The following is a 21,047-nucleotide window of genomic DNA, read 5'->3' as shown; positions in this document are numbered from 1 at the left end:
GGGGCGCAACTATGCCATGTCTAGGCCTCCCAATTGACCGCGGGGCGCAACTATGCAAGTGCGGCACGCGGTTTGGAGGGTGAAATACAGGGTGGACCGCTCGAATGTACCTAATTTCAATTGTATGTGACTGGTAAACGGTTGAAGATAGAAATCTACAGTAACGTTTATATGAAAGAAAAACTCAACAAGTTTCGATATGCACATCACCATATCTCTACGCGAGCTCCAGTTGTCACTGTGGCGATATCGAGGCGATGGACGATTTCTTGCCAAGCACGTTGGAGCATGTCCTCTGGAATGCTCTCAATAGCCTCTATGATGCGCTCCCGAAGATCACGAAGGTCTCTGACTGGGGTGGCGTACACTTTATCTTTGACGTAGCCCCAGAGAAAGAAATCGAGCGGTGTTAAATCAGGATCAGCGCCGAGACGGTCTAGCATCGTATTGGCGAATTCCACTCGGTTGGGTTTGTCATCCGGCTCCAGACGTTGCATTAACTGCACTTTGTATGCGTACAGTTTGAGACGTTTGTGGACAATTCGTTGCAATGTTGATTTTGGTACTTGAAGTTCCCGCGAAGCCCTTCTTAATGACTTCCGGGGGCTTCGCTCATACGCGGCTTGAACATTTGCAACCATTTCGTCGGATGTTCTACGACCACCGCCATGCTTCTTCAACACCGATCCTGTAGCTAAAAATGTATCGTGCCACTTCTTAATGATTTTAGCAGTTGGAGCATCACGGTTAAACACTCGCCGATACTCCCTTTGAACTCTAACAATTGATTTAAACTCCGCATATCACAACACAGCTTGCGCTTTCATCTGCGGTGTCGCCATTTTGACAATCGATACAATTTACGACGGTATGGCATAGTTGCGCACCGCGGTCAATTGGGAGACCTAGGCATGGCATAATTGCGCCCCGAAGAAATCAGGTAGCAGAATGGACATGGCATAGTTGCGTCCCGAAGAAATCAGGTAGCAGAATGGACATGGCATAGTTGCGTCCCGAAGAAATCAGGTAGCAGAATGGACATGGCATAGTTGCGTCCCGAAGAAATCAGGTAGCAGAATGGACATGGCATAGTTGCGCCCCGATGGGCATAGTACACACGAAAGTGAATGTCATAAAATAAATAAATTACTTAAAAATATTACAGTGGTAGCTGCATTAAAATCAGGTAGGCCTAGCACATGATCAATTTTTCTATTTAAAATAACACTTTTTTATTGATCACACACAATAAATGAACTGCGTTTTTTGTTTCTACATCGATATCTTAACCCTACGGTACAGGGTTTCGAAAATTGAAACTTAGAACCATTGTGAATTATTAACTCTTTAACCTTTTCACTAAACTTAACATTCATTTTAAATTAACATCACTATACGCCACAGACGGTGTGAAAATCACTACTAAAATGTGAAGACTGCTAAGGTGCCATATTACAACGACTCACTTATTTGAATATGTCAGTAAAGTACTGCCAACTTCATGGTGTTCATTTTAACGGTAGACTATTGATAATCACTGCATAAACAGTAGAAAAACAGTTAATAAAGTACTGCCAACTTCATGGGGTTCATTTTAACAGTAGACTATTGATAATTACTGCATAAACAGTAGAAAAACAGTTAATAAAGTACTGCCAACTTCATTGTGTTCATTTTCACAGTAGGCTATTGATAATCACTGCATAAACAGTAGAAAAACAGTTAATAAAGTACTGCCAACTTCATGGTGTCCATTTTAACAGTAGGCTATTGATAATCACTGCATAAACAGTAGAAAAACAGTTAATAAAGTACTGCCAACTTCTTTGTGTTCATTTCAATGAATATTAAATCGAATAAGAAATCAATAAGGTTGGTTGATTATGAGACTCGAGTTACCTATTTCATCGGGGCGCAACTATGCCATGCCCCTTTCTCTACCTGATGGGAACGGGGCGCAACTATGTCCACAAAACAGGGACCCTTTATCTGCTGCATCTTATCTGACCGTGGGGCGCAACTATGCCCTGCCCATCTACGAAAGGAAACCATGTCTGCGCACCATCTACCGACAGGATTCGAAACTTGAGTTACCGTAAGGTTCTATCTTCAACCGTTCACCAGTCACATACAATTGAAATTAGGTACATTCGAGTGGTTCACTCTGTATAGCAGAGACGTTAACTCTCGCTCTGGCAATCACAGATTTGTATATGACAGCTCGTAACTGCAATTGTGTCATAATAACTTGATTTTCAGATTAAAACAACTAAAAAAATAAATTAACAACTTCAAAGACAATTTTGATTTTATTAAATTGAAGCGACATCAACGACAAAACACAAAATAGACGCAATTAGAACTGAAACCTACCTCTAATATGTACTGCACGTTTCTCCAAGTGGTCGCCGTTACTTTAAAACTGAGCCGAAGGGACTGCCTGTGTTGCTTACGTGGAAACACCAGAACCACCGCTGCAGTTGATAGCATACTAGTATTAGAGTGTGCTATCATTACACCGACAAGGTATCACCAGAAAGAAAAAATTATTGTAACATACAAGATATCATACTGCCGCATTTTGCAGCTTTGTTGCTCAGTTTTTGAATACGAGCTCTGTACGAAATTCTTTAGTTCACGGACATCAAAATCTAAAATTGATCATATTTATTATTTTAATGTATCGAAGTACATACGATATTTCCATGCAGATATTCTGCGTCATCATACGATGAAAGAGTAATGGAACGGAGAAAAATTCACTCCGGCGCCGGGATTTGAACCCGGGTTTTCAACTCTACGTGCTGATGCTTTATCCACTACGCCACACCGGATACCCACCCCGGCGCCGGACAGAATCGTCTCAGTTTAAGTTCCAACTCTTGGGTTCCCTCTAGTGGCCGCCCTCTGCACTACGTCATAAATGTCTATGAACGTAGGACTGAAGTCCACACATGTGCTGAGGTGCACTAGGGGGAACCCAAGAGTTGGAACTTAAACTGAGACGATTCTGTCTGGCGCCAGGGTGGGTATCCGGTGTGGCTTAGTGGATAAAGCATCAGCACGTAGACCTGAAAACCTGGGTTGAAATCCCGGCGATGGAGAGAATTTTTCTCCGTTCCATTACTCTTTCATCGTATGATGACGCAGAATATCTGCATGGAAATATCATATGTACTTCGGTACATTAAAATAATAATTATGATATGCGTAAATCACTTCGTGATTTAAGACGGCGCTTATTCCGTCGGATCCCGGCCAACTAGTCACTCATAACGAGTGCACCTCAACACTTATCACTTCTTAGCCATCAATATGCATTCTGAAAGTAGTAATCACTTGTATGATAGAAACTAAATTTGTAACTTACAATAAAGAAGTCAGGATGAAGTCTTCACTATAGTAGTCGTCAAGAACCCGTGGTTTTTTTTGGCACCGCATTAAAAATGAAAAAATGAACACAACTGATCATAACTCAGTGCCGTGTCCCCTAAGACAATTTATACACAGTGCTTTATGTGGAATTTTCCTCAATGGTACCATAATATATTTTTGCACTTTCCACCTATGTCAAAATTGGTACGTATATTAAGAAGACAGCAAAATGAAAGGTTGAGACAAGAAATGTTCCAGCAAGCAAAATACGTCGACAAGTTCCAACTCCATGCGGGTTGTCGTCGATCTCGTATGTTTTAGATCATATGGCACCATCAGGTGCTCTCTCGAGGAGTAAGAGTGCCTGCGAGCAAGCTAGATTCCAAAGATATTAGAAGGATAGATGGACACACTTGTCATGGGTTAACTAGAAGCCGGTTTGAAGGAGGGACATAGCAATATATATATATATATATATATATATATATATATATATATATATATAAAATTTGAACTGGTAATGGAAATTACGAGAAAACGGCTCTGAACGGATTTTAATAAATGATCTCTTATTTTGAAGCTTGGAACCCAAAGTTTTTCAGAAAAATAGTTTTCAGTGAAATGTCAATTTTCCTATATTATTTTCCTATTTTCCAAAATCCATCTTTCTTCAGTTTTGAGAACTGCATTTCAGAATACAGGGGGAAGCGAAGAGAGCATCAAGTTGACCGTGCAGAATAAAACAAAACACACACTACAATAAACAGTAGGATATTAAACGAAGGCCATGACCTGCAGGATTGCTGACATATTTAGAGTTCAAATTCAATTGGTTATTAAAAACTTCAAGACTTACTAAAAATAATTTACAGATCCGATTCTGCGATGTTTAATTTTCTGAGTACAGCTGTGTATTGGATATTAAAATCTACAAAACTTAAGGTGGTTTGATAACGTTATTACCACTAGAAATGAAATTTGATTACAGTTAATGCCATGATGCGACTATTTTTCATTAATTATACATATTAATGCTATACTTATGACATGAAAGTGAAATGTTTTGGGGTTATATAAGTAGATGTAGAGAATATCTTAAATTAGATCTTCATTTCTATAATTTACTGAGTGGCGGCTATTATTTATACATAAAATTACATAACTTACGTAAGATAATAATATTGTTATTAAAACTCAAATATTTGTATAGTTATTAATCAAGTGGGGTTGAGTGTTTCTCATATACTTAATGTCGGTGTGGTATAGATATTTATATGCGTCACTCTCTTCAGTATTGGCTCGAAAGAGCGCAAAAATTACAGTTCCTAAGGAAAGACCAAAAGGTATTACTTACTGATAAAATAAGAGGCCTACAAAATTTTGTAGTCTCCCGATCATTTCAGCAAGATCTCTTAGCAGGATAAAATAGTTTTACCCTCTACATTTCAAGCTATACCAAGATGCTATGTCTATTGTTCGAAAGCACAGCAAACCTGACTTTTTTTTTTAACTTTCACTTACAATCTACAATGACCTGAAACAGCTATTGCTTTACTCCCGCATGAAAAACCCACCGATCGTCCTGACATTGTTACTTGCGTTTTCGCGTTGAAACTCAAAAACTGAAGGTGGATAGGTTCAAGAAAAAGTATTTGGCATAAAAAACATTTAGAGGGAGTATGTTTCATTATTATGGAAGCAAATGACTTTCAAAATGTCTGGTATTTTTCATTGAAGATAAATCTGAAAAATTTTTATTTGAACGTCTAATGAACTTAGTTGGCAGCATTTGCTGCACAAGCCACTAGTTTTACAGATTTATAGTGCACATATTGCCAAGCAGGCTGCAGAAATTGGCGAACCTGAGAGCCTGAACGATCATTCGCTTCATTTTGACCCTTTTACAATTGACTTTAAAAGCCTTGTATTTTCAGTAGCGTTCGTGTACCATACAATCAGGGTAACGCACGAGGTGAATGAATGCAACCTCTATGAAGATTACTGCAACAGACTGAACACTATAAAATTCTATTTATTTACTAGCCGTACCCGTGCGCTCCGCTGCACCCGTTAGAAATAAATATAAAGTAATTACATAATTAAAATAGGACGTTTGAACCAGGGAACATTCGTGTTTGATAGAAGGATAAATCGTTTAATATGTTACTTAATTTAAATTGCATCCAAATAATTAAAATGCGATCATTTTGGTCCAGAGATCACTCATTTGGTGCAATGACAATTCCTTTAACATGTTTCTTAATGTTTATTACATGCATCCATACTTTAATGAAGACTGACGTACCATTTAGATTTAATGTGTATACTTTATTTTACTTGCTATATGTTTCCATTGAATTACGATAATAACTTAATTTTAACCCTTGTTTTCTACGCATTCAGTAAATGGCGCTTGGACCACTATGGTTCTCAACCCTTCAAATAACTTAAATAACTTATATTATATTATATTATATTATATTATATTACATAAAAAATGTGTTGATAACGGATGTACACCGATAAGTAAGTTTTTAATTTGTTATGGGGGCTCTTGAATCTCAGTAGGAACAAATTTTATTTTACAACAGCGCAACATAATTTGCTTGGCTCATTACCCAATTTTTTTGCATTGCATTTAATGCATATGTATTTTATGTATTTTAACACGATTCAATTGAGCATAGTTAAAATTTGGATTATAAAATAATGGAATGCTAAGCTATCATATTATTACTGCGTACTAAATCAATACACTCTTGTGGTTCGTTAATTCTCTGAGATAAATATTATTTTAAGAAATATAGGAAACGAATACACACAATAGCCTATCAAGTTGTTTGTGCATAAGAAGCTATTTTAATCTTACCTGTCCTCAATTCACTCCGAACTTACTGTGATAACATTATAACATTATGTCCATCTAGAGAAACTACACTTTCCAATGGTGAAATAATAATTAATTACACAAATCGGTTAATTTAGCTTCCCATATTACTTCATACAAACACAGAAACATTCTCTGTAGGCTATATTTCATAGCTTTCGATTGTTGTTGTCCAAGGCCCCTTATAGACGAAGTCATTTGTTCTTATTTCATTGCACCGCCTTAGATGGAAGTTATTTTAATTTTGAAACCCATTTATCTCATTAAATATCAGTCCTATCAAAATTATTCAAAGAATAAAACTTATCGAAAATGAATTTTAAAGAAATTTTTGTTATGTAACATTTTTCACAAAAATCAATAATAAGCGAGATATTTCGATTTATTTAATTCAGACCCCCTTATAACCCCCTTTCAAATAATGTATTTTGAATGCCGTATAGCCTATAATCTAAGTTACAACGAACTTAATTTATATTCCAATTTTTATCGAAATCGGTTCAGCCATTATCGCGTGAAAAGGTAACAAACAAACATACAGACAGACAGACAGACAGACAGACAGACAGACAGACAGACAGACAGACAGACAGACAGACAGACAGACAGATAGACAGACAGACATACAAACAAAAATTTCAAAAAAGCGATTTTCGGTTTCAGGGTGGTTAATTATATATGTTAGGACCAATTATTTTCGGAAAATCGAAGATTACCAGAAAATTTTCGGATACAGATTTATTATTAGTACAGATTTTGCCAAACAACAGGAATAAATCCCAATATGCATAATTGTGTTGTATAATGCAAAACAAAATACATAAACTCATTAAGCTTGAGGATAAAGAAAAATATTATATCTACGTAAAATCACAAATTTTAATACAAATTTTAATCAAATAGCGTGCACAAAAGTTCATAAAGCAATTTTGTATAGATTATGTTGTAATGATAAGCCAAAATCCGAAAGGTTATTTTTAAGCGATAAAGAATTAAAAATAAGTTAAACATTTGAATTAAAAGTGATAATTTTAATACCGATATTGTTGATTAAAAATGGGAATATGTAGTTAATTGTATATTTCTTCAATTTCTTTTCACCGCATTAAAATTAATAAAATTTAATAGTTCTTTACTCATAATATTACACTACTAGCCGTACCCGTGCGCTCCGCTGCACCCGTTAGAAATAAATATAAAGTAATTACATAATTAAAATAGGACATTTGATCCAGGGAATATTCGTGTTTGATAGAAGGATAAATCGTTTAATATGTTACTTAATTTAAATTATATTTAAATAATTAAAATGGAATCATTTTGGTCCAGAGAGCACTCATTTGGTGCAATGACAATTCCTTTAACATGTTTCTTAATTTTTATTACATGCATCCATAGTTCAATGAACATTGACATCATTTACATTTAATGTGTATACTTTATTTTACTTGTTATATGTTTCCATTGAATTATGGTAATAACTTAATTTTAACTCTTGTTTTCTACGTATTCAGTAAATGGCGCTTGGCCCACTATGGTTCTGAAACCTTTAAATAACTTATATTATATTATATTATATTATATTATATTATATTATATTATATTATATTATATTATATTATATTATATAAAAAGTGTGTTGATAACGGATGTACCCCGATAAGTAAGTTTTCAATTTGTTATGGGGGCTCTTAAATCTCAGGAGGAACAAATTTTATTTTACAACAGCGCAACATAATCTGCTTGGCTCATTACCCAACTTTTTTGCATTGCATTTAATGCATATGTGTTTTATGTATTTTAACACGATTCAAGTGAGCATAGTTAAAATTTGGATTATAAAATAAGCTAAGCTAACATATTATTACTGCGTACTAAATCAATACACTCTTGCGGTTCGTTAATTCTCTGAGATAAACATTATTTTAAGAAATACAGGAAACGAATATACAGAATAGCCTATCAAGTTTTCTGTGCATAAGAAGCTATTTTAATCTTACCTGTCCTCGATTCACTCACAAGTTACTGTAATAACATTATAGCATTATGTCCATCCAGAGAAACTACACTTTCCAATGGTGAAATAATAATTAATTACACAAATCGGTTAATTTAGCTTCCGATATTACTTCATACAAAACACAGAAACATTCTCTGTAGGCTATCTTTCATAGCTTTCGATTGTTGTTGACCAAGGTCCCTTATAGACGAATTCATTTGCTTATTTCATTACACCGCCTTAGATGGCAGTTATTTTAATTTTGAAACCCATTTATCTCATTAAATATCAGTCCTATCAAAATTTTTTAAAGAATAAAACTTATCGAAAATGAAGTTTAAAGAAATGTTTGTTATGTAACATTTTTCACAAAAATCAATAATAAGCGAGATATTTCGATTTATTTAAATCAGACCCCCTTATAACCCCCTTTCAAATAATGTATTTTGAATGCCGTATAGCCTATAATCTAAGGTACAACGAACTTAATTTATATTCCAATTTTCATCGAAATCGGTTCAGCCATTATCGCGTGAAAAGGTAACAAACAAACAGACAGACAGACAGACAGACAGACATACATACATACATACATACATACATACATACATACATACATACATACATACATACATACATACAAACAAAAATAAAAAAAAAGCGATTTTCGGTTTCAGGGTGGTTAATTATATATGTTAGAACCAATTATTTTCGGAAAATCGAAAATTACCAGAAAAATTTCGGATACAGATTTATTATTAGTACAGATTTTGGCAAACAGCAGGAATAAATCCCAATATGCATAATTGTGTTGTATAATGCAAAACAAAATACATAAACTCATTAAGTTTGAGGATAAAGAAAAATATTATATCTACGTAAAACCACAAATTTTAATACAAATTTTAATCAAATGGCGTGCACAAAAGTTCATAAAGCAATTTTGTGTAGATTATGTTGTAATGATAAGCCAAAATCCGAAAGGTTATTTTTAGGCGATAGAGAATTAAAAATAAGTTAAACATTTGAATTAAAAGTGATAATTTTAATACCGATATTGTTGATTAAAATGGGAATATGTATTAAATTGTATATTTCTTCAATTTCTTTTCACTGCATTAAAATTAATAAAATTTAATAGTTCTTTACTCATAATATTACACTATTAACAATTTTATATAAGAATAATTGTTGCGTCAACAATCTTTTAGGCCTACTAATAGGTTATTGAAGTTACGCCTACATAATGAAATTAATTCCATTAATAATGCAGTATAGAGTAAGAATTGTTATTAATTACTGCCATATTAGTTTCGTAAAATACACTATCGAAGGAAGCGCTTCTGAATTTGTTTCTACATACGGTAATTAATTATTTTATATAAAGGTGACAACATAATTGAAGCTTACTCTAATTTTTTACATAGACCTATTAAACTTTTTTAAAGTGATTTTAAAACATGTTTATTATTAAAATATTTATTGAATTACGAAAAATAAATCGTAGTTGTCCATATAATTAATCTATGATCTTATAATTTGGTTTTTAGAATTTAAATTGTGTGTAAGGATTAAGACCACAAGCGATAAATTGCATAGCACATTATATAAAAACAATAAAATTGTATAAAATACTCGGATGCAAAAGGTCCGAAATGTCAAGGTTGTTAAAACATATTAACCCTTTGCAGTATAGTGGGTGTTCAGAAGAACCACCGTTTTCTTTCTTTCTAAATTTTATGGCACGGATATTCCACCAAGGAATCTCCTCGAGTATACATAGAGATGCCATGTATTTTTTTGAAATTGTGTGCAGAGTTAAAATGCTGAAAAAAAAAAAATTGATCGAAGCTTTTTTATGATCCATGACATGAAAAACATAAAAAATTAATTTGTACTGCAAAGGGTTAAACAACATATCGACCCTCCCAAGTACTAACATTCTAACTCAATTTTTTATGGTTTTGAGTTGTCCTAGTTAATATGGTCTTAAATTGCTTCTTTTTCTCCCAGTACTATCATTGTTAACTCTAAACCTTCCCAATTGTATGTAAAATCTTATTGTTACTCTACATATCTGTATACACTAATTTACACGATCATTTTAAAACTTCATTTTCATCTCCTGACAAATGCAAGAAAGTGAGTTACAATGTTAGTACTTGTGAGGGTCGATTTCTTACAACTCTTCGAAACCGACATCAAGCACTTCTTTCTATCCCTCATCATAGAACGTCTTTATACTCATCTTCCTATACTGTAGAAATACCTCGCCTCTGGAATTCGCTACCTAATGACGTCAGGGACTGCCGGACTTTATCACAATTCAAAATTAAATTGGAAAATTTTCTCTTAGTTAATGTTTTTAGGTATTGTTAGAAGTATTGATTTGTGTTTTTTTTCTTTTTCTTTTTTTTTAATATACATTAAAATTGCACATTTCTTGTTTATGTTAGTTAATTAGTTAGGATACAATTAATTATGATACTTAATCACCCAGTCTGTGTGACTGCAACCTGTGTATATTTTTGTGTGGCTATACTTTGTTTATAGTGTTTTTTTCTCTCTCTGTTTATTTTTTGTGTAGCTTTATTTTGTATATAGTGTATTTTTTCTGTTTATTTCTGTTATTGTATTTGTATTCCTGATGTTGTGGAAGAGAAGACCTGATGGCCTTAACTACACCAGAATAAATAAATAAATAAATAAATAAATAAATAAATAAATAAATAAATAAATAAATAAATAAATAAATAAATAAATAAATAAATAAATAAATAAATAAATAAATAAATAAATAAATAAATAAATAAATATGTAACCTCCGGATGTAAAGGGTCCGGAGGATAAGTAAAACGGGTCAATAAAAAAACTACATCACCTTGTGAAGTCCTGTATTCGATAAAAATCTCAGAAGTAAGTTTGTACAATTAAAATCATTTGCAAGAGCGTCACGTAGAGTCGTCCGAATTCCATATTGTCGACGGTCACGATCATATATTTTACAATGCAATAAAAAATGTTCCACCGTAAATGGAACACGGCATGTATGACAGAGGATCGCCACGTAGCAGATGGCCATGAGTCTGATGACAGTGGCCAATCCTCAACCGGGTGAGTAAAACTTCTTCGTGTCATGACGCTCTTGTGGACGAATCCCAAACTCGAACAGTATTATTTGTATTTCGTAATTTGTTTCCCTCTTGTGCAGACCATTCTCCTTCCCATTGCCACCATATTTTATATTTCAAGTAGTTTCGTATGTCCTGCCACCTCTCGCGCCAATTCATGTTGGGAGTCATTAGTTCCAGTTTAAAATATATAAGTTCAAAATTTATTTCATGAATCATATTTCAATTATCATTATATGTGAGCTGGTTGATGATCTTTATTGACTTTAAATTTTATTTAGCCAATTAATGTTTCTTATTTTCAATTATCCAATATCACTTGAAATGAAAACGCAAGTGCAATTGGATACTTTAAAGTAGAAAGGTGCAAAGTGCCAATATCATAGAAAACTAAATTATTATGCAGAAAAGTGCAATGTGCCTAGGAGGATGATGTATGAAAGAGGCTACATCCAGTTGTGTTTCTTAAGCGAGATATTTAGATGTTACGTTGCCAGCACCATTCAGTTTCAGACAGTAAGCGCCCTATTGAGCTGCATCATAGAATGCAATGGATCTTCAACAGGTCATGTTTGTGCCCAAACTTACACACGGCGAAATGTTTTACAGATGTCAGCTTTCACGTTATAACTTTGGAGTTTGTGTATGTGATACAATGCAGTCTTACATGTGTATGTGGGATGAAAGCATCGCGAGTAGAGGTGCCAATGAGATTGCCTCGTGTGTACTAAAACTGATGAATATGGACATAACAAACAAGAAGAATCTGATAAGAACTGTGCAGCTGAAAACAAAAATCGTGTAATGGTTTTCATGTGTTTCTTTGTAGTTGCCATTGGTTTATTTGAGCACATAGAACAACGTTTCCTTCTCAGCGGCCATAGTTTCTTGCAATGTGATTCTGATTTCGCTTTGATTGACAAACGACAGAACGTGACAAAAGCCTTCATTCCTAGTGACCTGCTTAAAATCGTATAAGATTCTAAAGTTGTAAAACCATTTCAAACCGTTTCAATGCTAGAGTCATATTTCCTTAATATGCAAGATGTTGCTGATCAACTAATTTCCATCAAGAACTTGAATATTTCTAAGGCATGTTGCATTCAGTATGATGTTAGTAAAGCAGGTAGTGTTTCTGTGAAACAGTCCCATGATAATGAAGCAGTGCATATCATTAAAGTGCTTAAAAAGGAAAAAAAAAAACATGAAAGATGTGCAGTCAGCATTGTTTCAAGTTAAAGCATAAAATAGACAAATTACTGAAGAAAAGGGGGATATACTAGCAATGACTTCCTATCTTCCAAATGAGGAGCACAGGTAGGTCTGCAGGCAGATATGCGAGTAAAAATTGCTCCAGAATAGGAAAAAATAGGTATTGTACTTTGCACCATTCTACTGCAACTGTACCCATTACTTAACCCTTTTCACAATCTGTGTTATGTAATTAAATATGGAGAAATAATATTTTTACATACCACTATTATTAATGAGTAAACACTGTACTATTGCTGTTTTCTATCAGTAAAAAAAAAAAAAAAACATGACACAAATATGTGTACAATTATTCTTATAGCTACATTTTTTTTACCTTATCTGAAATGTTTCATTTTGGCACTTTGCACCCTTCTACTTTAAAGTATCCAATTATTAATCTGCATCATATTTTGAAATTACAAACAATCAATTAAAATATCCCTTAGAAAAGTCTCATTTATGCCAGGTGATTTCATGCACCGTAAATAATTTCCTCAGGGAATCCGCAACTTTTCCTTCCCTTCCGATATAAATCATGATTTGGCTTAAAATTCATAGATATGCCCATGGGCTGGTTTGAGCGCATGATTATGGGGTATAACAGCGGTAAAAAAATAATTTTTCAACTTCCTTCAACAGCAATATATGCAGAGTTACAAGCTGGAGAATTATATTTTATTAACCTACAGTAAGTTACGTAAAATCATGTTCACTTCTTGCGTTGAAAATAATATTGTACAATGGAGTCACAGAAAATGACGAGGCATAATTCTACTTTTTTTTTCGATTAAATAACTTTTTTTACCTTTGTACGTTGCAGACATTCGCTACGCTTCGTGATTGTTTAAAATTACGTAAGCAAAAAACGCTCGAAGATACTAATTACTTCTTAGCAGTGACGCTTCGAAATACAATTCAAGAATGTGATCCCAAAACGCGTTCAGCTCATTTTTTATCCATCGGTCTACGGACTGAGCGAGTTTTCAAGTGACATGCACAATAACACAAGCTATGAGACGAAGATTGGCGATGTTTTGGAATATTAAAAGTATTTATTTCAGTCACTGACTTCACAACATATGTTTAAGGTGTTAAACCTTTACATTACATGTTTAAAAGATGTATAAACGTTTTCGTTGGTCAGGGCCAACATCATCAGATACGAAGTACATTTCAGTAATATTAATAATCTCTACATAATTTCTACAAATACAATACATATGAAGACATTATTACAAAAACAGCCCTTGTCAATTTTTAACGAAAATGAGTTAAGAGCACCATCACGTGAAGGCGCATTTTTGCCACAATCTTAAATGTGTTTAAAAGCCAAAAACGATCTGTGTCAGATGCAGTAGCCATAAGAAAAAACACCGATTCTACAAAAGCAGCCCATGTCATTCTGCTTTCGTACAAAAATTGCCCTTGTCAGCTGACATGGGTTGTTCTTTTGTTAAATGTTTTCAGCACTGAATTGATTAGGTACATTATGCATTATATAATAATTATTGGCAGCATTGTGTTAAATTGAATAAATATTGAAATGTTTCATATTGCAACAATGAAGTCATTGAGCATTCCATTTTAGTCTCTTGTACAGTAGTGGCAAAAAAAACCGGACCGACCTTTGTAGCTTATTTCATAGCCTTGTTCACTCCAGAAAACGATAGACTGGTAACTAAGACTTTCGTGGTTCGAATTCTGCCTGGGAAGGAAACTTTTTTTTGTTCCTTATTCAAATTTATTTCCAATACTTTTCGATTGCTAGTAAAATTCATGTTTTGGGAATTAATAAGTTAATTAAGTAGTAAAATATCACTGCAATCGAAATAAGGAACAAAAAAAGTTTCCTTCCCAGGCAGGATTCGAACCACAAAAGTCTTACTTACCAGTCTATCGTGCTCTGGAGTGAACAAGGGTCTGAAATGAGCTACAAGGGTCGGTCCGGTTTTTTTTTTGCCGCTACTGTACATCATAGCTAGTAATGATGGAAGTGGATTAAATTTTCAGAAAAAAAAACGAAATGGCAGAAAGGAAGATTTTATTAAGAAAATTAATGTAGAGGGAAAATAAAATACTAATCACGTAGGGAAATATGTAGCAGCTTGCATTATAAGGTGAGAATAAGTTCAGATGGTATATCCAAAGATGTGCCTGTTTGTCGCAATGCGTTTATGAGTTTGCATGAGATAATAAGAGAGCGTCTTCCTACTGTACAGGCATAATTGCTGAACTATCAGAAATCTCCTACTGACTCCAGAGATAAACACACTAATCGCCCCAAGGCGGTTCCAAGGGTATCAATTCTTCAAAAACTAACGTTTGCCACTCTTTACAATGAACCCTTGAAGATCAAGCAATAAAAATTAGAGGACCTGAAAAAACTGTATGGACTATTATCTCCAGAAAGTCTCCGGTTCTTTGAAAGTCTCCAACCTGTTTCAGAAACGGAAACTACCAATACACATGTTGTAGATATTGAAGGGTCCAATAATAGCAGTGGAGAAAAAAGTTATTAATAAGTGTTGTGATTTCCTGACAATTTACTGATATTACAATACAATATTAAATATTAAATTAATATTATTACGATCTTCATTTGTATTATTTTAATACAAAAATAGCCCATGTCACACGCTCCCACATTCAATAATTAATTATAGGTCTCTAATATGTAAAAACTGATATGTGTTTATCATATATCTGATTCTTATATCGTGAAGAAAGAGTCTACCTTTTTTTTTATTTCGATGTTATAATTTACATGGGCTGGGGGTTGTTTTTTTGTTCTCCTGAAAAATCGACATTTTTGACAAGGGCTGTTTTTGAAATAATGTCTTCATATTTAGTGACATGCAAACTGAACCTTATTAAAACCAACATGGTTATGATACATTTTGACATTCTTATATGACAGCCCTTATTGTCAATTATTTAAAATACACGTGTAAGTTGCAAAGTATATATGTTTGCAAGTCTTCACACATGGAATAATGAAGTAACTTGATATAAAAGGTAAGGTAAAAGGTAAAGGTATCCCCGTAACATGCCATGAAGGCACTTGGGGGGCATGGAGGTAGAGCCCCATGCTTTCCATGACCTCGGCACTAGAATGAGGTGGTGTGGTCGGCACCACGCTCTGACCGCCTTTTACCCCCGGGAAAGACCCGGTACTCAATTTTATAGAAGGCTGAGTGAACCTTGGGGCCGTTCTGAAAGTTTGGCAACGAGAAAAAATCCTGTCACCACCTGGGATCGAACCCCGGACCTTCCAGTCCGTAGCTAGCTGCTCTATCAACTGAGCTACCCGGCCGCCAACTTGATATAAAAGAATAAAAATAAAAATAATAAAATATAAAACTAAGGTAGAAATGTTGTGAATGTGAAGAGTTGCAAATTACAGTATTTGAATACATTTATTGTGTTCATATTTCTGTTTCCCATTAATGCACATATTTTAACCATTCAGAACGTGTGTATCATGGTGTGTGTCTCATATTTTATCTTGATTATTATTTCAAATTAATATGATTGTCTTATAAATGCTAATATTATAAATTGGGTTGTTTAATGTTGATAGTAATATAGGCTACATTTAATTTGACGATGATGCTGTTCTTCCAATCTGGAAATAATTGAATTCAATAAGTTGATAATCCAACTTTAAGCAATTTTGAATTTAATTTGTGTACTGTATTAAATGGATAGAAACTTACATGGTGATGTGGGATCAGTATCCAGTATCCAATGTTTTAGAAGGAAACAAGCTTAAAATATTTATTTATTTATTTATTTATTCATTCTGGTGTAGTTAAGGCCATCAGGCCTTCTCTTCCACAACACCAGGAATACAAATACAATAATAGAAATAAACAGAAAAAAATACACTATAATATACAAAGTAAAGCTACACAAGAAATAAAGAGAGAGAGAAAAAACACTATAAACAAAGTAAAGCCACACAAAAATATACAGGTTGCAGTCACACAAACTTTAAATGCGTGATTAAGTATCATAATTAATTCCATCCTAACTAATTAACATAAACAAGAAACTTGCAATTTTAATCTAGGTTAAAAAAGAAAAAGAAAAAAAAAACACAACTCAATACTTCTAGCAATACCTAAAAAACATTAACTAAGACAAAATTTTCTAATTTAATTTTGAATTGTGATAAAGTCCGGCAGTCCCTGACATCATTAGGTAACGAATTCCAGAGGCGAGGTATTTCTACAGAATAGGAAGATGAGTATAAAGACGTTCTATGATGAGGGATAGAAAGAAGTGCTTGATGTTGGTTTCGAAGAGTTGTAAGAAATTGAAAGCGCGATAACAGATAATTCGGAGTAGAAGTATGCATGATTCTAAACAGAAGAGACAGTGAATGTATTGTTCTTCGTTCCTTCAGACGCACCCATGAAAGTAACTGGAGGGAAGGTGTTATATGGTCAAACTTACGAGTTTGTTTGTTACGATATTATATGACGAAATATGAGTGGAACGGAGAAAAATTCTCTCCAGCACCCGGATTTGAACCCGGGGTTTCTGCTCTACGTGTTGACGCTCTATCCACCAAGCCACACCGGATTCCCATCCCTATGTCGGATCGAATCCTTTTTTTTTTTCCTCCGTTCCACTCATCTTTCATCATATGATGACGCAGAATATCTGCATAGAAATATCATAATATTAAAATATTATGATAGAGAGCTCAAACAATTACAATATTAATTCCAAAACAAGGACATCCGCTAGGCAGTTCAGGTGACCATGAAGATAGGGTGTGACTGAAATATATGTCAAAACTTTATAAGCATATTCCTCTGATAGAGAGATTGAAAAAATGCTGTACGAACATTGGTCCGGAAACGCTTTATTTCTTTGTTACAGCTCTTTTCTATAACTGTGCTTACAATGTGACTTAAAAATAGCATACTACATGGAAGTCTGTTTCACAGAAAGTGCTCAAAATGTTCCATGTTAGCACAGATACATGCGTCAACCTGAGTCCCGGATGCACTAATGCAGGCATGCCAATTTATGCCCACAGGAGCAAGCGCGCGCTTTAGAGCCCAGGAGAGCCTGAGCGCTTTACAGCGGAAAGGAAAGATACAGACGAAAGAGGTGGTAAATGCCGCTTGGTCAAGCTATATACAGGGATGGCCAGCACTGATTCAATAGTTAAAGGGAAGAGAACTTATTAAAACTGTATCCATGTTAATTTTTAGATTTGCCTGAGAAGTATAAGTGCATTATAAGAATGTAAGTTTTAATTTTAATGCTCTCTTTTCACAAGTTTGATTTTTTTTATTCAAAAGAAATATTTTCCCATCTATTCGAATAGAAAAGTGAAATTTTCAGGTATAGGCTTATTTATTTAGTAGCCTTACAGAATGTTTTCGTAAATCTAATATACCGTATATACGAATTACTGAAGATAGTGTATTGAAAATTTTGAAAATATTCGCATGGAAATTGTTTGTAAGGAAATGAATTAACAAAGCAACTACTGTTACATCATAAGCAAAAGATACGTGCCCATGTGTTTTAAAAATGTCAGCTCTATAGCTTCAGCAGATTTCGAGAAAATAATTTAATATTCTGCTCACAAATATCACCTTAAAAGCATAATGCAATAAGAGTTTTGTTATGTAATATTAGTTACACTTAAAACAGATACAGTACCTAGATAACTTTGCGTTGTACTGTCATATTGTTTTGATTAGTTTATTGATTACTTTTGTAAGGCTAAAGATACCATCAATATAAATACCAACTTATCATGTCATACTCAATCTCTTTCTTTGGAATATCACTTTCTTTATGAATGATGTGTTTCATCCACTTAATACAGTATAATATTATACAACTATGGAATTTAAGTGAATATTCCTTCTTAACCCTCTATTATGTTATTAAGATTTAAAACACAAGTGCAATATTAAGAAATCAGTGTTAGTACTTTTGTTTTGCAGACAATATAGATAATATTAAACAGAAAGAAGCCATATAAAAATAACGACATAAAATTTCACGTTCCGTTTGAAGTTTGTGCACCACTGTTTTCTTAATCCAACAGGTTGCTTATTCATATAGGCCACACAACCCTTCCTCTTTCCATACTTAGCGCTTGCTGCCCGAGCACGACGTCAAGGTTAGAAAAATGCGTTTGCTTTGACATCACTGCACTAATGTATCATGGAGAATGTCGTATTGTCGCGCAACCTTCCAAAATAAGGACTCGAAGACTTTCTTCACTTTGCACCGGATTCCATACACAAGCTCTTTTAAATGGCTCCACACGTAGTAAAAGTCTGGTGGGTTTAGTTCCGGAGAGCGCGGAGGCCAAGGAATTGGTCCACCTCTATTTATCTCACGGAACCTTTGAGTTAGAAGTCGACCAACATTGGGGTATGTTTTCGTGTGTCTGATGTATATACATCACACTAACATACGAAAACAAAAACACATATAAAATTACAACCTCATTCAAGAAATTAAACTAAAACATCGCATACAGAACAAATAACACTCTACAAAAACATCTCAACACACAAACAACACAAACAAACAAATACAACCACACAGGCGTATACAAACTCAAATATAACACCTGCAACAACTTCTACATAGGACAGACAGGCAGATCATTTCAAACACGTTACAAAGAACACATCACAGCCATAACAAAATTACAAAACACCTCCACATATGCAGAACACATCACAAATGCCAACCACACCTACAGAGACATCAACACAGACATGGAAATACTGCACATCCAACCAAAAAGCCAGAAACTCAACACACTAGAACAATATGAAATATACAGACACACGAAAAAACACCCCAACGATATTCTCAACACACAACTCAATTTCAAAACACATACACACTTTGACTCTACACTATGAATGCACCCACACAGGAAACAAGAGACGCCAAGACCAACAACGACCAGTTCCGAAGATGACCGAAAATAGGTCGAAACATGTTAACAAGGTACGTTAAAATTTAACACACGAAAGTTCATATCATACATATTCCGAAGTGATACAGTGTTAAAAGTTGTGTAATCGAGATGTACTAATAAAATTGTAATACATATTATTGATATTGACTGTAACATATTGAGTATTGGTAAACACACACATGAAATATCCTTGTATAGTAGGCCTATTATTTAGGATTCATATCTAAAAAAATCTCTAATCTGTACAAAACATGAACATTATGCTGCTTGTCTTCTGAAGAAGTTATTATCTGTAAATTCATTGTCATCAGACATGACGTCCGTCTTTTCTATTGTTTGTGACTATAAGCGCAAAGGCTAAAACGTTTTAAGGACACAAAAACATTGTTCCTAAAAAAATTATTAAATTGAACGCACGTTCAAGCTTCAGAGAACAGAACGCCTTCACACATGCATTGTCACGTGTCCGCCGTAATTATCCGTCTCCAGAGTACAAAAGCTGGATCCTGCAGATCTGCAGCCACAGCCCTTCAACATGTTCAAGCAACTGTGTGCTGCGTTTATCCTGGTTTGGTGCGGCCTGGCAGGTGGTCATCACCACTTCCACACTAACAGATGTCTGAATTCACTGGGAAAGTTTCCTTTCGATGAACAAAAGGTGCGTATTGAAGCGACATCAGTGGCGGCTCGTGATAAAATATTATGTGTGTTCACAATTTTGTGGTTCCAAAATCGAAGAGAATTTGAAATCGTACGTTTAGTCTAATATGAAATGTCATGATTCCAATGTTTCACTATCGAAAAAAACCGTATATAAATTCAAAACAACATATAATAATAATAATAATAATAATAATAATAATAATAATAATAATAATAATAATAATAATAACAATAATAATGAAACTCAGTCTTCTTATTTCCAATTTTTCTTGGTAAGCCAGTTTACCCAGTTCTTTACTGTTCAAAATTGCTTGAACAGAGTTCATTGTTTACGTTTGTTAAAAATGAACACATACCACAGTCTCGTTACTTACAAACGCGTGTGTTCAGTAATATATTTTGATTCACAACACACTGATACTGTACACAATCCCTAGGGTTTCTTTTCAGAAAGGTGTCATTTTGGATATCAGTAACTTCAAATTGGACGAAGTTACGCAACAATAGGCCAACCGACAATTTGAAAAAAAAACTTTTCCTTGTAGAAGAAGAATAAAATAAATTAATCGAAACGATTATATTAAAGACTAGCCGTACCCGTGCGCTCCGCTGCACCCGTTAGAAATAAATATAAAGTAATTACATAATTAAAATAGGACATTTGATCCAGGGAACATTCGTGTTTGATAGAAGGATAAATCGTTTAATATGTTACTTAATTTAAATTGCATCCAAATAATTAAAATGCGATTATTTTGGTCCAGA

General features: G+C 34.0%; 1 protein-coding gene across 1 annotated transcript in view; it reads left to right on the top strand.

Moving 5' to 3' along the window:
* The first annotated feature begins 1,883 nt into the window (after positions 1-1,883).
* The window catches only part of LOC138696116 (apolipoprotein D-like), a 33,092-nt gene continuing 13,928 nt past the window's right edge, over positions 1,884-21,047 (top strand). Inside the window, exons 1-2 of the mRNA XM_069820702.1 lie at positions 1,884-2,095; positions 20,109-20,277. Coding sequence (XP_069676803.1) covers positions 1,884-2,095; positions 20,109-20,277 — 381 coding nt within the window. The remainder of the gene's footprint in view (positions 2,096-20,108; positions 20,278-21,047) is intronic.

Source organism: Periplaneta americana, chromosome 1 (genome assembly GCF_040183065.1).
Source record: "Periplaneta americana isolate PAMFEO1 chromosome 1, P.americana_PAMFEO1_priV1, whole genome shotgun sequence".
Lineage (NCBI taxonomy): Eukaryota > Metazoa > Arthropoda > Insecta > Blattodea > Blattidae > Periplaneta > Periplaneta americana.
The sequence above is the reverse complement of the archived record's forward strand: the minus strand, read 5'-3'. Positions and strand labels throughout refer to the sequence as shown.